This window comes from Neltuma alba, unplaced genomic scaffold (genome assembly GCF_004799145.2).
Source record: "Neltuma alba isolate B1F8T4 unplaced genomic scaffold, ASM479914v2 tig00011941_pilon, whole genome shotgun sequence".
Lineage (NCBI taxonomy): Eukaryota > Viridiplantae > Streptophyta > Magnoliopsida > Fabales > Fabaceae > Neltuma > Neltuma alba.
This window is the reverse complement of record NW_021636527.1, coordinates 230,598-253,495: the sequence shown is the minus strand read 5'-3', so window position 1 is coordinate 253,495 and position 22,898 is coordinate 230,598. Positions and strand designations below refer to the sequence as shown.

General features: G+C 33.1%; 2 protein-coding genes across 2 annotated transcripts; both read left to right on the top strand.

Moving 5' to 3' along the window:
• Window positions 1–1,576: 1,576 nt before the first annotated feature.
• On the top strand, window positions 1,577–22,495 carry LOC114719745 (uncharacterized). Its single transcript, XM_028905271.1, has 3 exons — window positions 1,577–1,582; window positions 16,369–17,436; window positions 21,210–22,495. The coding sequence occupies exons 2-3, from the start codon at window positions 16,442–16,444 to the stop codon at window positions 22,210–22,212; spliced, it is 1,998 nt and encodes a 665-aa protein (XP_028761104.1). The 5' UTR covers window positions 1,577–1,582; window positions 16,369–16,441; the 3' UTR covers window positions 22,213–22,495.
• Window positions 12,106–13,323, top strand: LOC114719743 (2-hydroxyisoflavanone dehydratase-like). Its single transcript, XM_028905270.1, has one exon. The coding sequence runs from the start codon at window positions 12,148–12,150 to the stop codon at window positions 13,147–13,149; it is 1,002 nt and encodes a 333-aa protein (XP_028761103.1). The 5' UTR covers window positions 12,106–12,147; the 3' UTR covers window positions 13,150–13,323.
• Window positions 22,496–22,898: the final 403 nt, after the last annotated feature.

Genomic DNA, 22,898 nt, shown 5'->3' with positions numbered 1-22,898 from the left:
TTAAGGATCTAGAGTATGATACAGGATTTCAAGTGTTTAGTATTTAATTGGTATATCAATTATCAAAATGAAACTATGCTTTTAGTTGTTTTAATGTGTAGCTTGAGGGGGAAAGTATTAGGATACAAAATGTATGTGTCAGTCTATGTATAAAGGATAAATGGAGCTGATGTTTTGTATGTCTCTTGTCTATAAAGCATTTCATTTAAATCCTTTCCTTTTTATTAGTATTCCATTAGGGATCTTTTAAAGTTTTATGCGCGCGAATTATTTATAGTCTTGTGGTCCTTAACAATTAATTCCAATATGTATACCGACTACAGTTACAATCATGTGTGATAAACTCAATAAAGATATATAGAAGCTTAAAGTTGTCAAAATATTTAGTTTCTTTTTTTCCAATTTAATGAAAATATTAAGGAAAAAAAAGATACGGTATGTGAAAAATGAATGTGATTTATTTGAGTTGTTGATTATTGATTATTGATGACCAAGCTTTATATATATATAGAGCATTAATTCTTGTGCGGTGCTATATGCCAAGTACCCAGACGAAGCCAATTAGTATTTTCATATAAGCCAAATAGCTTCTTACCAATTTTATAGATGTAGATTATTGATCAATGCATATATACTCTTTTTTCTTTGTGACAATGCATGTATAATCTTAACTTAAAATTGAACTTGACAATGTGTGCATTTAATAATATTAAAATGTTTTTATGCAAACTTGTAGAGAATATTTTTGTCAGTGACTAAAAGGAGAGCAGTGAGAAGATATATGAAGTCCAATCATATCACGCCTAAAAAGAAATCCACTCAACAGAAAGGAAGATCAAGTGGATAATAAATTGTATGGAGATATTTTAGAATTTTTAATTACAATTTGTTACTAAAATTCAAAAGAAAAGGAAAAAAAATTCTCAAAACAGAATATTACCTCCGGTCCTAATTATAAGACCTTGTTTGTAGTCTATAAATGAGGTCTTATAAATAGGACTGGAGGCATTATTTTAATTTATCATTCAAAATTTTCACCCCATCTCTCTCTATCTCAATATTACAATATATTCACACACACATATATGTAATAAAAGAAACTCTTGGAAAAAAGAAATCAAGACTAACAGATTTCCCTCAAGTGAGTTTAAAATTTAAAACAAATCATGTGTGTCTGTTGGATTTAGCAGTGAGAGTTTAAATAAGTCCGTTTGACTTCAAATAAGTGATTATAATATATATTATATAATATCTTTATTTTCTTTATTAGTAAATTAATTCTCTCCATCAAAAAATAGAATGAGGTTCTAAGGAATAATATTGGAAGATTGGTCCCATTCTGGCATGCCGGCAAATCCACAGCAATACGCCACGCTATACGAACCAATAATACCCACAAAATAATAAGACGCGTTCACATAGAGATGGAAAGAAATGTAATTTTATACCCAACAACAATATTTGCAGTTTGCTGAATCTATATTTACAATTTTTTTTTTTAGGTTGCCCACCCACTCAGTTCACCGGAGCTTTGCTCCGACTACATTTGGATCTGACCCGGGTCGCGCACTGGCTGTGGTGGGTGAGTCTCCAAACGGGGATTTTTGCATAAGCTGAGGCTCAAATTCGAGACCTCGCTTAAGCGGTACCAAGCCGCTTACCACTTGGACCAACCTCCGTTGGTTATTTACAATTTATTTTTAACATAACGTTCTAAACCTAATTATCATTGAATGGGTCTTTACCCTTCTTTTAAACGAAAAATAAATGAAGTTAATATTTGAAAAAAATCTCTATTAAATCCAACTGAATAGTAAAATCTAAATTTAAGCTTGCTTACGCTTTTAACAATTTTCTAATCAAGCCAATATGTTTAATTAAAAATTTTTAAATATTGTTAAAAGAGCAGAATGCTCTTTTATAATTAAAAGAAAAATTGAAGGTAGGTATAAGCTTGATTTCTTTTAATTATTTATTTTATCGCATAAAATCTAATATAATAATATTGGAAAAGAGCAAACCCTTTAAAATTTTCCTCACAAGATTATGCGTCCAAGACGCGTGTATGAATAGAATATATGTTTGATTTGATAAATATATGCTACTCACATTATAAAAACACTTAAATAATACTCATGGATGATTATAATCATGCATATAAAAGCACAGCCACTTCAATTGATTCTTGCATCTTTAAGATTGATAATCTTTTTTCACTTTAAAATTTAGATATCGCACGCAAGCGAGGGTGTGTGATCTTTAAATATCATAATATTTTTTTGGCCAAATAAATATCATAATACCGACACATATAATATTTGATGTGATGCGAAGCATATCAAGAAGTCACCGAACTAATGATAGAGTAGTATTAGATAATTAGAGGGATATTTTATAATGATCCGACGAATGGATCATGATGCGTTTCATTTAAATCCTGATCCCAGTCGACATTTGGACTAGATTTGATTATTTTATTTTATGTTAAAATTATGTTTTTTTTAATCAAGTAATAGTAGTGATATTTATATTATTTTTTCATCCCATTATATTTAAAGTTAACAATATTAAAATTAAATTGAAAACTGGCCAATTGAACTCAAAAGTGTGTGTATTTTTGTATGTATTTCCCTGGTAAACCACATAAGTATGGGAGAATCCTTAAAGAGAGAGAGAGAGAGAGAGAGCTCTTAAAATTATTAAATCCCAAATCAAGTTTGATAACAACACTTTAATAGGTTTTAACAATATTAGATATGCAAATAATGACACATTTTTATAAGAATTTTTTATTTAGAATTTATCAACTTGAAATTTCTTTATGTGGAATTCTCCCTGTAAGTATTTAATAAAATGAATAAAGTAATGGTGCTTGAATAGTAAAAATTAATAGAAAGTTGTGGATAAATGATAGAAATGTCCTTCCAAATTTACCACAGTATACCTTTTAGTTTTGGCTAGTAAAGGAGTTATTCAACTGTGAAGGTGGTTGTGATAAGATAACTTCCATATAACTCATTTCATAATTATTTTTTAGAAAAAGAAATTAAAGTTGTGTTTTTACCAATTGAACAACTCTATTAATTATAACAATTACCTAATTAAAATTGACAATTTTAATGTCTTATAGCAAATTCGTAACTCTAGTATAGAAAATTGAAAATTACGTTTACAGTTAGTAAAATAGATGACTTTATTACAAGAAACTCAAGCCTACTCTTTTGAAATTTAAAATTTTTTCTTAAATTGTGTATAGAGCTTGTTTGGTATCATGTTATGTGATGTCAAATTGACTTTTCTGCCCCTAAAAATTACTCTGGCTTCGCATGTGATGTTTGGAATAACCAAAGAGAAAATAAGATTCTAGATCAAAAGTCAAATTGAAGATAAATCAATTTTGTTTCTGATTTTTGGCTTTTATATTCCGTTCTAGTTTTTCTTCGAATTTAAACATTGTAAGATTAACTTTTCAGTATGTCATCTAAACTCAATCTCCATCTCTTTACCAAGAGAAGGAGATTGATGAGGAAAGCTGTTCTATATTGTTTATGCTTCTTTTGGAGCTCACAGTTTCTATTCCAATATATATGTATATATGTATCATCCAAACAAGATTTTGTTAAACTGACCCCCTTTTTTTAATCAAAGCTAGTAGTTAATCCTTTATGATTATCGGCATTTGAACCCGTGTTCAAGCAATTCAAGGCCAAGCAAGGAGCCACAAAAAACACAAAATCATGATTAAAAAAGGAACTAATAGTACCTAGTTCTTACCACAGTATAAGATACTCCTCCCGTCAAAAAACACTCGGAAAAAACAAAACTAGACGCGTTGGAATCAAACAGGAAGATTAGACGTGTGGGAGCAGGACTTGATCAATAGAGCTGGATCAGTACCTGCAAGAAAAGACATGGAGGGGGAGAAAATCTAGCAAATCAGGGTGCATTGCAAAATTGGATCAGTGTGGTTGATTAAAGGACCAGGGTTGTTTACGGGATATAGCATGGTCCAGCTTTTGCTCCATTACGTCCGCCAGAAGGATGTCATGGAAATGGAAATTGTTTCACACGTTGTCCTTCTTTCCTTTTTGTTTAAATGAGGGCGCCGTATACGTATAGGCAGTGCTCTGCTTGTACTTGTGATAAGCCCAGCAAATGGTGCCCACAAACTCCTCTTGAAGACTAAGAGGACTGAGGAGCCCAAACCAAGACGCCACAAGCAACGGTACTGGTATTAGTCATTAGAGATGAGAATCAGGACCGGCTCGGCCTTCCAGGATTGGCGAGCTTAAAAGGGTTGACCCTCCAGGATTGAAATTCTAAAAATACCCCAATTTGCTAGGCCCGACCCTTAAACTACAGGATTCAGGGCCGGCCCGCGGGCTTTTGGCCCATTTAAGAAAAAAATACTCCTCCGGTCCTTATTATAAGACCCAATTTGACTTTTTATTTGGTCCTAATTATAAGACCCAATCCATTTTGTCTCTTATATTTATGCATTTTTTTCCAAGATAATCCTTCTAATAATGATAGTTTTAGCCAATATACTTAATTAGCAAGGATATTTTAAGAATGACAACACTTATTTATTATAAATAACCAACTTAACTTACTTCCTTAATCTCCTCAAATAAGTCAATTGGGTCTTATAATTAGGACCGGAGGAGTAATATTTTTTATATTTATCATATTTTTATAAAATAATAAAAATAAACCAATGAAATTATTAAAAAAAGACATAAATATGAATAAAATTAAATCACAAATATAAAATATCATCATATATAAATATCAACATCCAAGAACATCTAAAACATCCATTAACAAGATAATAACATCCAAAAGTTTTATCTATATGCAATTGTGCAATAAATAAATATTATCATTAATCTTTTGAAACTTCATCATTACTATAATTAATTACTCTTCTTCATAAGTATGCTTTTCTTTCGTAACAAAAATATCAAGTTTTTCTTCTTTATAGGAATTTTACTTTTAAATTTTACAATCTAGCTATTATTTTACTTTAATGTGAAAAATATTATTGTTGAAACTCATAAATTTTTAATTCAAATTATAGAATCACAAGTTATGTAAGTATAAAAATACTCTATTATCAAATATATATCTAGTTTAAAAATATCAATGCATATAATATAAATCAAATCATTATTAAAGTCCAAATTAACCCATTTTTTAAAAATTTAATTGGATAAATTATTGTCTAACACTAAATTTAATTTTAAAATGATAATAATAACTAAATATTTAAAATATTATTAACAATGTAAAAAATTAATAACATTAGAATTATATAAAAAAATTTAAAAAACAAAAAAAATTATAAAAGGGCTTAAAAGAGCCGGCCTTTTTAAGCCTTCGGCCCTCTAGGGCTTATTTTCTATTTGAAGGGAAAAATATCAAGCCCAGCCCTCATAATTTCAGGGCCTAAACGGGCTCGACCCGTTTTCCCAGCTCTATAATAATCATATGGATCACAGTTCACACGATCATATTGTGTTTTGTCCTTGTTAACAAAAGAAGAAAAAGATGTTGCCCCATAACTGGTATTAAGTTATGTCTAATATTTTAAAATATTTTATAAAGTGTATTCAATATTTTAAAGTATTATGTGGCATGTTTAGCACTTTAAAATATTTTGTGTATTCAATACTATAAAATATTTTGTAGTTTATTTAGTATTCTAAAGTATTTTTTCATGTGGGTTCAACACCTTAAAAATATTGAAAAAATATTTTATGCAGCTTGTTATACATTCAGGGTGATATACACACCACAAAATATTTTAAAGTGCTACATAAATCTGACAAAATACTTCTGAATGCTGAATATACCTTAACTTCAATAATTTCATTGAGTATTTTTCTCATTTTTTTTTCCTACTCATTTTCAAAGGACTCAGTTATGTTGAATCAATCCTCAAACGATTTTTTTACTATCTTATCTTCAATGGACGTCACACCAACTCTTTTGTGAATATGTATGTTTATTATGAATCTTACTTCTTCTTCTTGTTTTTTTTTTAATCACCATATGTCCATCTCCATATCTTTATTTTGGCTATCCCACTTTTTGCTCATGTCGTGCCATTGGAGCCTAAGATTTGCTACCACACGTTGTTGGTCTTTTGGGAGGGCCATAAAATTTTCCATTTGCCTTATCAAGTATCAAAGTAGACCACACATCATTATTCTTTAATTTATTGTGTTTGGCCCGTCATATGACATCACACCACAAGCCCAGATGAAACCCAAAAAAAAAAACCGAAAGAAAAAACCTGCCTTCGTTCTTTTGCCCACAAAAACAAAAAAAAGGTTACTTTAACTCTTTGAGAATATAATCGGCACGTGAAGTGACGGGTGTGAAAACTTTACTTGCTACTTAAGATATAATGAGTCATTTTTCACTCTATTGGAACTTGAAGTTGGAAGCTGAGTAAAGCTTTTTAGTTCTCTTTAAAGTGTTTAGTATTTAATTGGTATATCAATTGTCAAAATGAAACTATACTTTTAGTTGTTTTAATGTGTTGCTTGAGGGGGAAAGTATTAGGATACAAAATGTATGTGTCAGTCTATGTATAACGGATAAATGAAGCTGATGTTTTATGTGTCTCTTGTCTATAAAGCATTTCATTTAAATCCTTTCCTTTTTATTAGTATTCCATTAGGGGTCTTTTAAAGTTTTGTGTGTGCGTATTATTTATAGTCTTGTGGTCCTTAACAATTAATTCCAATATATATACCGACTACAGTTACAATCATGTGTGATAAACTCAATAAAGATAGAAGCTTAAAGTTGTCACAATATTTAGTTTCTTTTTTGCCAATTTAATGAAAATATTAAGGGAAAAAAAGATACGGTATGTGAAAAATGAATGTGATTTATTTGAGTTGTTGATTATTGATTATTGATGACCAAGCTTTATATATATAGAGAGCATTAATTCTTGTGCGGTGCTATATGCCAAGTACCCAGACGAAGCCAATTACTATTTTCATATAAGCCAAATAGCTTCTTACCAATTTTATAGATGTAGATTATTGATCAATGCATATATACTCTTTTTTCTTTGTGACAATGCATGTATAATCTTAACTTAAAATTGAACTTGACAATGTGTGTATTTAATAATATTAAAATGTTTTTATGCAAACTTGTAGAGAATATTTATGTCAGTGACTAAAAGGAGAGGAGTAAGAAGATTTATGAAGTTGAATCATATCACGCCCAAAAAGAAATCCACTCAACAGAAAGGAAGATCAAGTGGATAATACATTGTATAGAGATGTTTTAGAATTTTTAATTATAATTTGTTATTAAATTCAAAAGAAAAGGAAAAAATTCTCAAAACAAAGTAGTATTTGCGGAATCGATTTTTTTTTATTTTAATTTATCATTCAAAATTTTCAACCCCCCTCTCTCTATCTCAATATTACAATATACTCACTCACACACACACGCACACATATATATGTAATGAGAGAAACTCTTGGGGAAAAAAAAAAAATCAAGACCAACAGATTTCCCTCAAGTGAGTTTAAAATTTAAAACAAATCATGTGTGTCTGTTGGTTTAGCAGTGAGAGTCAAATAAGTCCGTTTGACTTTAAATAAGTGATTATGAAATCTATTATACTACTTCTGATTCTAATTATAAGAGCTAGTTGACTAATTTGAGGAGATTAAGAAAAGAAGTTACGTTAGTTATTTGTAACAAATAAGTGTTGTCTTTCCTAAAATATCCTTATTAATCAATTGTATTGGTTAAAACTACCATTGTGAAAAGGATTACTTTGAGAAAAAATAAATAAATATGAGAGATAAAATGGATTGGGGTATTATATTTAGGACCAAAATAAAAGTCAAACAATGTCTAAGGACCGGAAGCAGTATAATATCTTTATTTTCTTTATTAGTAAATTAATTCTCTCCATCAAAAAATAGAATGAGGTTCTAAGGAATAATATTGGAAGATTGGTCTCATTTTGGCATGCCGGCAAATCCACAGTAATACGCCACGCTATACGAACCAATAATACACACAAAATAATAAGACGCGTTCACATAAAGATGGAAAGAAGAATGTAATTTTATACCCAACAATAATATTTGCAGTTTGCTGAATCTATATTTACAATTTATTTTTAACATAACGTTCTAAAACTAGTTATCATTGAATGGGTCTTTTACCCTTCTTTTAAACGAAAAATAAATAAAGTTAATATTTGAAAAAAATGTCAATTAAATCCAACGAAATATTAATTAAAATCTGAATCTAAGCTTACACTTTTAACAATTTCTTAATCAAGCCAATATGTTTAGTTAAAAATTTTTAAATATTGTTAAAAAAGCAGAATGCTCTTTTATAATTAAAAAGAAAAATTGAAGGTAGGTATAAGCTTGATTTCTTTTAATTATTTTATATAGCTAGATTTAATTAAGATTTAATCACAAATTCCCATAATCCTAGATGAGCCCTCTGACGATTTTCAGCAAATTAGTAATTGCTTCAAGAACTTTATAACCTGTCAACTCTATCAAAATGGTATATAAAATTCAATTTTTTTGGGCAAAGGTATATAAAATTCAATTAAAAAAACAAATTAAACAAAGCTAATATTATTCCTTAATTCATTCGTATCTGTTACTTATGTAAGCAACAACCATGTCATACAAACTTGATATATACAAACCAAAATCAAACCATACATATACATATATATATATATATATATATATATATATTCGAAAGCAAAATATCGCATAAAAATATAATATAATACTCCTCCGGTCCTTAATATAAGACCCATTTGACTAATTTGATTAGATTAAGAAAGTTAGGTAAGTTAGTTAATTATAAGAAATGTGACATGTTTTTCCTAAAACACCATGATCATCTTTTTTAATATCTTTCTCCCTCTTCTACTTGATTATGGTTGAGAAAATATCTATAAGGGTAATTTAGAGAAAATTGATAAATATGAGAAATGGGTCTTATATTTAGGACCAAAACCAACTCAACAATTGGGTCCTATATTAAGGACCGGAGGAGTATAATAATATTGGAAAAGAGCAAACACTTTAATATGTTCCTCACAAGATTATCCGCCCTCGAATATATGCTTGATTTGATAAATATATGCCATTCACATTATAAAAACACTTAAATAACACTCATGGGTGATTATAATCATGCACATAAAAGCACAGCCACTTCAAGTGATTCTTGCATCTATAAGAATGATAATCTTTTTTCACTTTAAAATTTAAATATCGCACACAAGGGAGGGTGTGTGATCTTTAAATATCATAATATTTTTTTGGCCAAATAAATATCATAATACCGACACATATAATATTTGATGTGATGCGAAGCATATCAAGAAGTCACCGAACTGATGATAGAGTAGTATTAGATAATTAGAGAGATATTTTATAATGATCCGACTGGATCATGATGCGCTTCATTTATGGGAGAATCCCACCAAAAAAAAAAAGACCTCTTAAAATTATTAAATCTTAAATCGGGTTTGGTAATTTAATGGGTTTTGACAATACTACTAGATCTGTAAATAACAAAATATTTTTATAAGAATTCTTTATTTAGAATTTATTAACTTGAAATTTCTTTATGTGGAATTCTCCACTGTAAGTATTTAATAAAATGAATAAAGTAATGGTGCTTGGATGGTAAAAATTAATAGAAAGCTGTAAATAAATGATAGAAATGTCCTTCCAAATTTACCACAATCTTTTAGTATTGGCTAGGAAAGGAGTTATTCAATTGTGAAGGTGGTTGTGAATTGTGATAAGATAACTTCCATATAACTCATTTCACAATTATTTTTTAAAATTTACTAGTTATAAGAAGAAAAAGGAATTAAAGTTGTATCTTTAACAATTGAAAAAATCTATTAATTATAACAATTACCTAATTAAAATTGACAATTTTAATTTCTTATGGCAAATTCATGACCATAGTGTAAACAAATTGAAAATTACGTCCGCAGTTGTTAAAATAGATGACTTTATTACGAGAAACTCAAACATACTCTTTCGAAATTTACAATTCTTTTTTAAAAAAAATTAAGTTATGTATAGAGCTTGTTTGGTATCATGTTATGTGATGTCAAACATGTGATGTTTGGAATAACTAAAGAGATAATAAGATTCTAGATCAAAAGTCAAGCTGAAGCCAAATCAATTTTTTCTATTTTTGGTTTTTATTTTAAATGTAAACACTGTAAGATTAACTTTTGAATGTGTCATCTAAACCCAATCTCCATCTCTTTACCAAGGGAAGGAGATTGATGAGGGAAGCTAGTCGCTGTTCTATATTGTTTATGCTTCTCTTGAAGCTTACAGTTTCTATTCAAAAATACATATATATACATATCATCCAAACAAGATTTTGTTAAACTGACTTTTTTTCCCCCTTAACCAAACCCATACTAGTTAATCTTTTATGATTATCAGCGTTTGAACCCGTGTTCAAGCAATTCAAGGCCAAGCAATGAACCACAAAAAACACAAAATCATGGTTAAAAAAGAACTAGTAGTACTTAGTTCTTACCACAGTATAAGATAGTAAGATACTCCTCCCTTCAAAAAACACTCGGAAAAAACAAAATCAGACGCGTTGGAATCAAACAGGAAGATTAGACGTGTGGGAGCAGGACTTGATCAATAGTGCTGGATCAGTACCCGCAAGAAAAGACATGGAGGGAAAAAAAAACTAGCAAATTAGAGTGCATTACAAAATTGAATCAGTGTGGTTGATGAAAGGACCAGGGTTGTTTAGGACTTTAGGGGATATAGCATGGTCCAGCTTTTGCTACACTACGTCCACTAGAAGGATGTCATGGAAATGGAAATTGTTTCACCTGTTGTCCTTCTTTCCTTTTTGCTTAAATGAGGACGCCGTATACGTACCGGCAGTGCTCTGCTTGTACTTGTGATAAGCCCAATAAATGGTGCCCACAAACTCCTCTTGAACACTAAAAGGACTGAGGAGCCCAGACCAAGACGCCACAAGCAACGGCACTGGTATTAATCATATGGATCACAGTTAAGAAGAAAAAAGATGTTGCCCCATAAGTGGCGTTGAGTTATGTCTAATATCTTAAAATATTTTGTAAAGTATATTCAATATCTTAAAGTATTATGTGGCATGTTTAGCATTTTAAAATATTTTTTCAAGTGCATTCAGTACCCTAAAATATTTTGTAGTTTATTTAGTATTTTAAAGTATTTTTTCATGTGGGTTCAACATCTTAAAAATATTGAAAAAATATTTTATCCAGCTTGTTATACATTCAGGGTGATATACATACCACAAAATATTTTAAAGTGCTAGATAAATCTGACAAAATACTTTTGAATGATAAATATACCTTAACTTCAATAATTTCATTGAATATTTTGCTCAGTTTTTTTTTTCCTACTCATTTTCAAAGGACTCAGTTATGTTGAATCAATCCTCAAACGATTTTTTTACTATCTTATCTTCAATGGACGTCACACCAACTCTTTTGTGAAGATGTTTGTTTATTATGAAGCTTACTTCTTTTTTTATCACCATATATCCATCTTAATATCTTCATTTTGGCTATCCCACTTTTTGCTCACGTCATGTCATTGGAATCTAAGATTTTTTTTTAGGCTAAAGCATAGGTATCCTCCTATTAGAGGTAATCCTATTCGAGATACTGCTAGGTACTAAATGTGAGTATCTCTCTAGTTGGAATCTAAGATTTGCTACCACACGTTGTTGGTCTTTTGGGAGGGCCATAAAATTTTCCATTTGCCTTATCAAGTATCAAAGTAGACCACACATCATTATTCTTTATTGTGTTTGGCCCGTCATATGACATGACACCACAAGCCCAGATGAAACCCAAAAAAAACCCGAAAGAAAAAACCTGCCTTCGTTTCTTTGAGAATATAATCGGCACGTGAAGTGACGGGTGAAAAAACTTTACTTGCTACTTAAGATATAATGAGTCATTTTTCACTCTGTTGGAACTTGAAGTTGGAAGGCGAGTAAAGCTTTTTAGTTCTTTTTAAATCTCACTCTGGCTTTCTTCTATCCAATTATCTAACCACTCTTCTGAATTCTCAGTCTACAATGGCTGCCCCAATCAACAACGAAGACATTGTTGCAGAAATCCCCAATTATATCCGAGTCTACAAAAACGGCACCGTCGAACGCCCCCAACAAACCCCATTTGTACCACCGTCGCTTGACGACCCTCAAACCGGCGTCCCTTCCAAAGACATCGTCATCTCCGACGAACCCGCCATCTCCGCTCGCCTTTACCTTCCGAAATCCACCACCCAATTCCACCACGAAGACCACCAAAAGCTCCCCATCTTGGTCTACTTTCATGGCGGTGGATTCTTCTTCGAGTCCGCCTTCTCTCAGCTCTACCATCGTTACTTAAACCTCTTCGTCTCCCAAGCCGACGTCGTCGTCGTCTCTGCAGAATACCGGCTCGCTCCAGAACACCATCTACCCGCAGCTTATGAAGATTGCTGGGCAGCCCTTAAATGGGTCGCAACTTGTTCGACGAAAGACCCCAGTGACGAGCCATGGCTAAATTATGGAGATTTCAGCAGAGTTTTCATAGCTGGTGATAGTGCTGGTGGTAATATTGTCCATAACATCGCCATGCGAGGTGGGGTTGAGGATTTGCCTGGTGGGGTTAGAATTTTAGGTGCTATCTATGTCCAACCCTTTTTCTGCAGTTCAAGTCCAATTGAGTCTGAATCAGTTTCAGGGCGTGACCAGAGCGGGGCGGGTTTGTGTTGGAAATTCGTTTACCCTTCTGCTCCAGGTGGATTAGATAACCCCACGGTCAATCCTTTGGCTCCTGGAGCACCCAGCTTGGCTGGACTTGGGTGTTCTAGGATTCTTATGTGTGTTGCAGAGAAAGATCCGTTGAGGGACAGAGGGGTTTGGTTCTATGAAGGTGTGAAGAAGAGTGGGTGGAGAGGTGAATTGGAATTGTTTGAACAGGAAGGAGAAGACCATGTTTATCATATCTTTCATCCTGAATCTGAGAATGGCAAGAAAATGACCAAACGCATGGCTTCTTTCATCACGAAGGAAGAAACAGAGACGGATTGATGGATCCAACTTCCCGTGAAGTTACAGAAAGATTCTGCAAAATGTTGCGTGTTTTAAGTTCTGTTTGCTCTGTGGTTCTTTTTTTGGACTCAATGTTTGCCCTGCGGTTCGGACAGGGAGAATTTGTCATCTTGCCCATTGTCAGTAAAATAAAATGGAATTAGAGACTATTTTATAGAAAAATCTCAAAAAAATAACGGTTGAATTTTAAACTTCTAAATCAGTATTAATTATTACATTTATAAAGAAAATAACTATAATTAAAAAATAAATTACAACACATTTTGTAGTAATTCCTGATTTGTCATTTTAAAGTTTAACAGTCATTTTTTTTTATATTTTCTCCTATTTTATTTACGGCTTACTTAATTTTAGGTGCCTAGAAATATTTTTATGTAAAGCAAGATAAAGTTTTACTTACATCTCGTAAATTATGATTAAAAAATTATTTATAAATTCAATAACATAAGGTACATATAGACCTAGTAATATAGGCTGGGCTCGCAGCCTGCCAAAAATGATAGGCTCGAGTTGGCAAAATGCCAACCTTTCAAGACGAGGGCTACTCTAATCCGCATTGCTTTGAGTCTGCTTGACCAAGGGTTAGCCCATTTTTCTTTCTTTCTTTTTTTAAATTTTTATTTTCATGCAATTCCCAATGTATTATACAATATAGTTGAAGGATTTTGACCCTCGAAATCCACATTGATATTACCTCATTCATATAATTGTATATGTAATAAACACATAAAAGATTTACTTAATTAACTTGGATAAGAAAAATAGTTAAACTAATTATTTAGAAAAAATTTGTGTTAATTTTTCTAAAATATCTTTTCAAATTATAAATTAATCCTCATATTATTTTATTATAACCCACTACGCAAGTTCAAAATTCTAAATCTAATTTTAACATTTCAAACTAAATTCAAGTTATACAAATAATAATAATTTAAAAAAAAAAATTAGACAGGTTGACACACTGGCCCGTATATGTACCGCTAGTCCGCATTACCAGCTAGATATGGTGAAAAAAAGAAAAAGAGAGACCAAGAAATTTTACCCTTATGTTTCTTAATGTATTTCATAGCATGTTTCAACGCATGACTTGACGGGTTCAGGAGATCTAAAGTTTCTAAAAGCAAGCATGTGTATCGCTCAACTCATAGGTCTTTTTCTGGCTTTGGTGCAATTGAACTCATTATGAGTATTTTGGACCTTAATTTTTTTTTTGACCTGGTGGATCTTGAAATATTTACATATCCTTAAATTGGTAGTTTCCAAACGTGTTGGCATCAAGAGGAGTTGGGTCTAACGAAAAGGGTTAGTTCTTCACAACGTAATAAACCAAGGTTTAAATTTTTGTTGAGAGAGATATCCACATTTAGTATCTGACAGTACTTAGAATAAAATTGCTTCTAATAAAAAGATAGTTATGTTTAAAAAAAAAAAGAAGTTTCCAAACCCGTCTCTATATATGTTAATAACCTGTTTATTTCAGAAAGGTTGTCAATTCAAGTACTTTGGTGGGCCTGAGAAAAAATAAATGGGAGACAAGATCACGCATCGATACTATAAATAAAACACGTCAATTATATTCAAGTTACATAATTGGGAGTAATTAATGTTTAGATTTTTATCTTCAAAGGTGTAGCCGCCCACATGTCCTATTGTTAACAGATCCACGATGCATGGCTTGTTGAAGATGTCGGTAGAGTCAAGTGACCTTCTTTCCGAGTTTCCATTTACAGGCATACAATAATCTCTAATTGGATATCTGGACTCAACCAAAAAAATCAATTCAAGCTTCGAGGAAGAAGAGGCAAGTTTAGAGGAAGCTTCGAGGAGTGGCCATGTACATGAATTTAATTAGCGTTTTAAAAATAGTTGATATGGACATTGATTTGCCTTCCCATGCATCTGTCTTCCTTAAAACGGTATGTCTGTCTGAGGAAGAGGTGGAGGAAGAACAAACAGGGAATAATCATGTGCTCTTTTGTTGGTATAGCCTTCTATGGTTGGCGAATGACAAGGAAACCAATTTGGGATTTTTAGATAATATTTTTTGTATAACTCAAAATATTCTCAAATTATTTTGAGCTCCACACTAACTTCTGTTAAGCTGAAAGTGTTAAAATTAAAATTCTTGCTTGTCAAGATTGGAAGTCGTCTTCTTGGTGAGACCGCTTTTCAGTTAATCTTGACCTACTGTTTTAGTTGTTTCAATGTACAGCCCTTGCTGAAAGTTTCCACTTGTTACGGTAGTTTCAAGGAGTGTTGGTTGCACTGTTGGGCACGAAGGTCCTTCCTTGTTCATGTGTACGTGGGCCCACAACGCGTCAAAATTCCATAACGCCATGTCCAACAATAAATGAATTTTATTAGAAGAATTATTCACATTTAATACATAATGTTTTAAATAGTAATTGCCTATTCGGTCAAAAAAAAAAAAAGATCGCCTATGCCTAAAAGTAGTGACAAAACGATGCCGGGTGTTATTAATTTTATTATTATCATATACTTCCTTCGCTTCTTATACGGGCCATCTTTTAAAGGTTGCTTTTGATTATTCTTATAAGGCATCTGATAATTTTTTTTTAAAAAAAAGTATTAAATAACCTTTCCATATATGTTCTTATTTAATAAGAGTGATGCGAGAGAATAGAAACTAATGCATGTACTACCTCTGATCTTAATTATAAGACCCAGTTGACTAATTTGAGGAGATTAAGGAAAGAAGTTAAGTTAGTTATTTGTAATAAATAGTTGTTGTCTTTCCTAAAATATCTTTACTAATCAACTATATTGGCTATGGCTACAATTATTAGAAGGACTATCTTGAAAAAAATGTATAAATATGAGAGACAAAGTAGATTGGGGTCTTATATTTAGGATCAAAATAAAAATCAAATAGAATCTTATATTAAGAACCGAAAGTAGTAGTTTTAAAATATAATATATTTACGTTAATAAAAATTGATTTAGTTCGTAAGAAGTTAGATTATACTCTAACTCATAAGGTTTATGAATTACTTAAGAATGAGTTATATTTAAGACAGAAAGAGTATATATATATATATATATATATATTAATGGCACATTAATAATTAATTAATAATATAATAGTATTAATTAAATATTGAAATTATTGTTTGGTATCAATATTTGTGATTTTTCTTATAAATATGCCCGTGGTGTAAGGCAAGTGAAGTGGATCAGCTCCTTCGCCTGGAAACTCAATCTGGCTTTCTTCTATCTAACCACTCTCTTCTCAATTCTCAGTCCCTGTCAAATGGCTACCACAGCCAACAACGAAGACATAGTTGCAGAGATCGCCACCTATATCCGAGTCTACAGAAATGGCACCGTCGAACGCCCCCGACAAGCCCCCTTTGTACCGCCGTCACTTGACGACCCTCAAACCGGCGTCTCTTCCAAAGACATCGTCATCTCCGACGAACCCCCCATTTCCGCTCGCCTTTACCTTCCTAAATGCACCACCCAATTCCACCACGATGACCACCAAAAACTCCCCATCTTGGTCTATTATCATGGCGGCGGGTTCTTCTTCGAGTCCGCATTCTCTCAGCTCTACCACCGTTACTTAAACCTTTTCGTCTCCCAAGTCAACGTCGTCGTCGTGTCTGTAGAGTACCGCCTTGCTCCAGAACACTATCTTCCTGCAGCTTATGAAGATTGCTGGGCAGCTCTTAAATGGGTCGCAACCTGTTCAACGAAAGACCCCTGTGACGAGCCATGGCTAAACTACGGAGATTTCAGCAGGGTTTTCATAGCAGGTGATAGTGCTGGCGGTAATATTGTCCATAACATCGCCATGCGTGGTGGGGTTGAGGATTTGCCTGGTGGGGTTAGAATTTTAGGTGCTATCTATGTTCACCCTTATTTCTGCGGTTCAAGTCCAATTGGGTCTGAGCCTGTTTCAGGGCGTGACCAGACGGTGCCGGTTTTGGCCTGGAAATTCGCTTACCCTTCTGCTCCAGGTGGATTGGATAACCCCATGGTCAATCCTTTGGCTCCTGGAGCACCCAGCTTGGCTGGACTTGGGTGTTCTAGGATTCTTGTGTGTGTTGCAGGGAAAGATTCGTCGAGGGACAGAGGGGTTTGGTTCTACGAGGGTGTAAAGAAGAGTGGGTGGAAAGGTGAACTGGAATTGTTTGAACAGGAAGGAGAAGACCATGTTTATCATATCTTTCATCCTGAATCTGAGAATGGCAAGAAAATGACCAAACGCATGGCTTCTTTCATCACGAAGGAAGAAACAGAGACGGATTGATGGATCCAACTTCCCGTGAAGTTACAGAAAGATTCTGCAAAATGTTGCGTGTTTTCAGTTCTGTTTGCTCTGTGGTTCTTTTTTTGGACTCAATGTTTGCTCTGTGGTTCGGACAGGGAGAATTTGTCACCTTGCCCATTGTCAGTGAAATAAAATGGAATTAGAGACTATTTTATAGCAAAATCATACTGTTGAATTTTAAAATTGCAAATAGTATTAGTTACCACATTTGTAAAAAAATGGCCATAATCAAAAAAATAAATAAAAACACGTTTTATAGTAATTCTTGATTTGTCATTTTAAAATTTAATAGTCATTTTTTTGATATTTTCCCCTATTTTATTTACGGCTTATTTAATTTTAGGTGCTTAGAAATATTTCTAGAAATATTTTTATGTAAAGCAAGATAAAATTTTACTTACATCTCGTAAATCATGATTAAAAAATTATTTATAAATATAGTGACATAAGGTACATATAGACCTAGTAATACAGTCTGAGCTCGCAGCCTGTCAAAAATGATGGGCTTGGGTTGGCAAAATACCAACCTTTCAAGGTGAGGGTTACTCTAATTCGTACTGCTTTGAGCCCTCACGGCTAAGGGTTAGCCCATTTTTCTTTTTCTTTTTCTTTTTTTTCATGCAATTCCTAATATAGTATACAATATAGTTGAAGGATTTTGACCCTCAAATTCCATATTGATATTGCTTCATTCATGTAATTGTATATGTAATAGACACATAAAAGATTTACTTAATTAACTTGGATAAGAAAAATAGTTAAACTAATTATTTAGAAAAAATTGTATTAGTTTTTCTAAAATATCCTTTTAAATTATAAATTAATCCTCATATTATTTTATTATAACCCACGACCCAAGTTCAAAAATCCAAATCTAATTTTAAGATTTCAAACTAAATTCAAGTTATACAAATAATAATAATTTTTTTAAAAAAATATTTAGACAGGTCGATGAGCTGGCATTTTGGCCCGCACCGTTGTGGGCTGACCCGTATTTATACCGCCAGTCCGCATTATCAGCTCTAGGTACATATGGTGAAAAAAGAAAAAGAGAGACCAAAAAATTTTACCCCTATGTTTTTTAATGTATTTCATAGTATGTTTCAACACATGACTTGACGGTTTTGGAGCGGAGGTTCCGGAGATCTAAAGTTTCTAAAACCAAGTGTGTGCATCGCTCAACTCATAGGTCGTTTTCTTACTTTGGTGCAATTGAACTCATTATGAGTATTTTGGATCTTAAATTTTTGTTTTTGACCTGGTGGATCTTGAAATATTTACATATCCTTAAATTGTTGAAGTTAGCATTTTGTAAGTCAAACATATTTTAATTTAGTTTCCAAACCTATTGGCACCAACAGGAGTTGGGTCTAGCGAAAAATGATTAGTTTCTCACAACGCGACAAACTAAAGTTTAAATTTTTGTTGAGAGAGATACTTACATTTAATATCCAACAGTACTTAGAATAGAATTACTTTTAATAAAAAGATACTTGTGTTTTTTTTTTTAAAAAAAGTTTCTAAACCCGTCGCTATATATGTTAATAACGTGTTTATTTCAGAAAGGCCGTCAATTCAAGTACTTTGGTGCCTGAGAAAAAAATAAATCTTGATATTACAAATAAAACACTTCAATTATATTCAAGTTACATAATTGGGACTAATTAATGTTTAGATTTTTATCTTCAAAGGTGTAGCCGGCCACGTGTCCTATTGTTACCAGATCCACCATGCATGGCTTGTTGAAGATGTCGGCAAGTGACCTTCTTTCCGAGTTTCCATTCACAAGCATACAATAATCCCTTGTTGGAAGAGGCTGATCATCCTCTTTATCTAGCTCTTAATAGAATGGAAAGACTGGAGGATCAAAAACCAATACAATTCCCTTTGGAAAAGTCTATTGTATTAGGAAATTATAGGAAGCCCAATTTGGAAAAAGTCTATACGGTGGATATCTGAACTCAACCAAAAAAATCAATACAAGTTTCGAGGAAGAAGAGGCAAGTTTAGAGGAAGTTCGTGTAGTGGCCATGAACATGAATTTAATTAGGGTTTTAAACATAGTTGATATGGACATTGATTTGCCCTCCCATGCATCTGTCTTCCTTAAAACGATATGTCTGTCTGAGGAAGAGGTGGAGGAAGAACAAACAGGGAAAGTTGCCCTTGAAGCCAGTGCTTTGGTGCGAAGATGAGGAAGGGTTTCACCCCATTGAAGAATATAATCATTACGTGCTCTTTTGTTGGTGTAGCCTTTTATAGTTGGCGAATGACAAGGAAACCAATTTGGGATTTTTAGATAATTTTTTCCGTATAACTCAAAATATTTTTAAATCATTTCGAATTCAAAACTAATTTCTGTTAGATTAAAAGTGTTAAAATTAAAGGGGAAAATTTCAGTGAAGGACTATAAAAGACAATTAATATCAAAGAGCTCCCAAAACTTTCTGAAACCTCACTGCAGGACTAAGGGACCAAATTGAAATTAAAATTTAGAATCAGATTACAATAATACCCCTCTCTTTTTATTTTATTAAAAAATAAATATTTACCGGAGTTACTGATCCCGTCACCGGCACTCATAAAATTAAAGTCCCCTAACAAATATGTTTGTCAAGATTCGAAGTTATCTTCTTGGTGAGACCGCTTTTCAGTTAATCTTGACCTACTGTTTTAGTTGTTTCAATGTACAGCACTTGCTGAAAGTTTCCATTCATTACGGTAGTTTCAAGGAGTGTTGGTTGCACTGTTTTTTCTGACTCTGAATAAAATTGACCTTTTAGTTAACAAAGGTGTTGGTTGCTATTTCTTTCCCTTTTTTAAAAAAATATAATATACTCGTAGGTGTTGGTTGCTATTTCTTTCCTTTTTTAATATAATATAATTAAATGCATGCTCGTAGACCAAAAAAGGATTTTTTTTTTAATTTATCCTTTTCATTTGAAACAATGCCTCTTGCATATCCATGTCCAAAAAAATTTGACAAAAAAAGGAAGTAGTGCGTCCCCACATGGTTATGGAAAAAATAAAAATAATAGCAAACGGGCACGAAGGCCCCTCCGCTTTCACGTGTACGTGGGCCCACAACGCGTCAAAATTCCAAAACGCTGTGTCCAACAATAAATGAATTTTATTAGAAGAATTATTCACATTTAATACATAGCGTTTTAAATAGGATCGCTTATGCCTAAAAGTAGTGACAAAACGATGCCGGGTGTTATTAATTTTATTATTATCATATACTTCCTTCGCTTCTTATACGGGCCATCTTTTAAAGGTTGCTTTTGATTATTCTTATAAGGCATCTGATAATTTTTTTTAAATTAAATAACCTTTTCATATATGTTCTTATTTAATAAGAGTGATGCGAGAGGATAGAAACTAATGCATGTAGTTTTAAAATATAATATATTTATGTTAATAAAAATTGACTTAGTTGGTAAGAAGTCAGATTATACTCTAACTCATAAGGTTTATGAATTGCTTAAGAATGAGTTGTATTTAAGACAGAAAGAGTATATATATATATATATACACACACTAATGGCACATTAATAATTAATTAATAATATAGTAGTATTAATTAAATATTGAAATTATTGTTTGGTATCAATATTTGTGATTTTTCTTATAAATATGCCCGTGGTGTAAGGCAAGTAAAGTGGAGAATTAGCTCCTTTGCCTGGAACCTCAATCTGGCTTTCTTCTATCTAACCACTCTCTTCTCAATTCTCAGTCTCTGTCAAATGGCTACCACGGCCAACAACGAAGACATAGTTGCAGAGATCCCCACCTACATCCGAGTCTACAGAAATGGCACCGTCGAACGCCCCCGACAAGCCCCCTTTGTACCGCCGTCACTTGACGACCCTCAAACCGGCGTCTCTTCCAAAGACATCGTCATCTCCGACGAACCCCCCATTTCCGCTCGCCTTTACCTTCCTAAATCCACCACCCAATTCCACCACGATGACCACCAAAAACTCCCCATCTTGGTCTATTATCATGGCGGCGGGTTCTTCTTCGAGTCCGCATTCTCTCAGCTCTACCACCGTTACTTAAACCTCTTCGTCTCCCAAGTCAACGTCGTCGTCGTGTCTGTAGAGTACCGCCTTGCTCCAGAAAACTATCTTCCTGCAGCTTATGAAGATTGCTGGGCAGCTCTTAAATGGGTCGCGACCTGTTCAACGAGAGACCCCTGTGACGAGCCATGGCTAAACTACGGAGATTTCAGCAGGGTTTTCATAGCAGGTGATAGTGCTGGGGGTAATATTGTCCATAACATCGCCATGCGTGGTGGGGTTGAGGATTTGCCTGGTGGGGTTAGAATTTTAGGTGCTATCTATGTTCACCCTTATTTCTGCGGTTCAAGTCCAATTGGGTCTGAGCCTGTTTCAGGGCGTGACCAGACGGTGCCGGTTTTGGCCTGGAAATTCGCTTACCCTTCTGCTCCAGGTGGATTGGATAACCCCATGGTCAATCCTTTGGCTCCTGGAGCACCCAGCTTGGCTGGACTTGGGTGTTCTAGGATTCTTGTGTGTGTTGCAGGGAAAGATTCGTTGAGGGACAGAGGGGTTTGGTTCTATGAGGGTGTAAAGAAGAGTGGGTGGAAAGGTGAACTGGAATTGTTTGAACAGGAAGGAGAAGACCATGTTTATCATATCTTTGATCCTGAATCTGATCATGGCAAGAAAATGACGAAACGGATGGCTTCTTTTATCATGAAGGAAGAAACAGAGCTGGATTGATGGATTCGACTGCGTGTGAAGTTACAGCGATTTTCTGTAAAATGTGTTCTTATTCTGTTATGCTCTTTGCGGTTTAAACAGGGAAAGATTCATAGTGCGTTCCCTTCCTGCAAATCTGTATTGTCAAGTGTCTAGATTCGTTCTTGTCGCGTGTATTTGGTTTTACTCGTCAGGATCTCTTCACTATCTGCTAGATTTTTCTAATTACTTGTTCGAACCAATATGTTGTTCGGAAAAGTTGTCATCTTGCTCATCAATAAAGTTGCAGTACATCTTGTTTGTATTTTTGTAGAGTTCGAATACAAATCATCAACTTCAATCAGTTTTTCGGACCAAGTTCATACCAGATGGATGCTGAAAGCCTTGGATCATCACAGATTATCAAATTGAATGTTAAATCACCGCACTTGATGAACAATAAGAGAGTGTAAAGAATAATACTACTTTCTGTCCTATTTATAATATACAATAATAGATTTATCAGATGCAGTTTTCTAGCAAGATCAATAATCTCAGGTCAAAATCGCTCCACATGGGTCAATAGAATGTGCACTGTTTTCCAATCATAGAATTTTTTCTTTTTTGGGGGGCCATTTGAGCATGCCCTGTTAACGGCTTCTTTCCTTCCATGAAAAAGTGTCGAGGTATTTGAATGCAATCGAAATTATAATTTTAAAACATTTTTA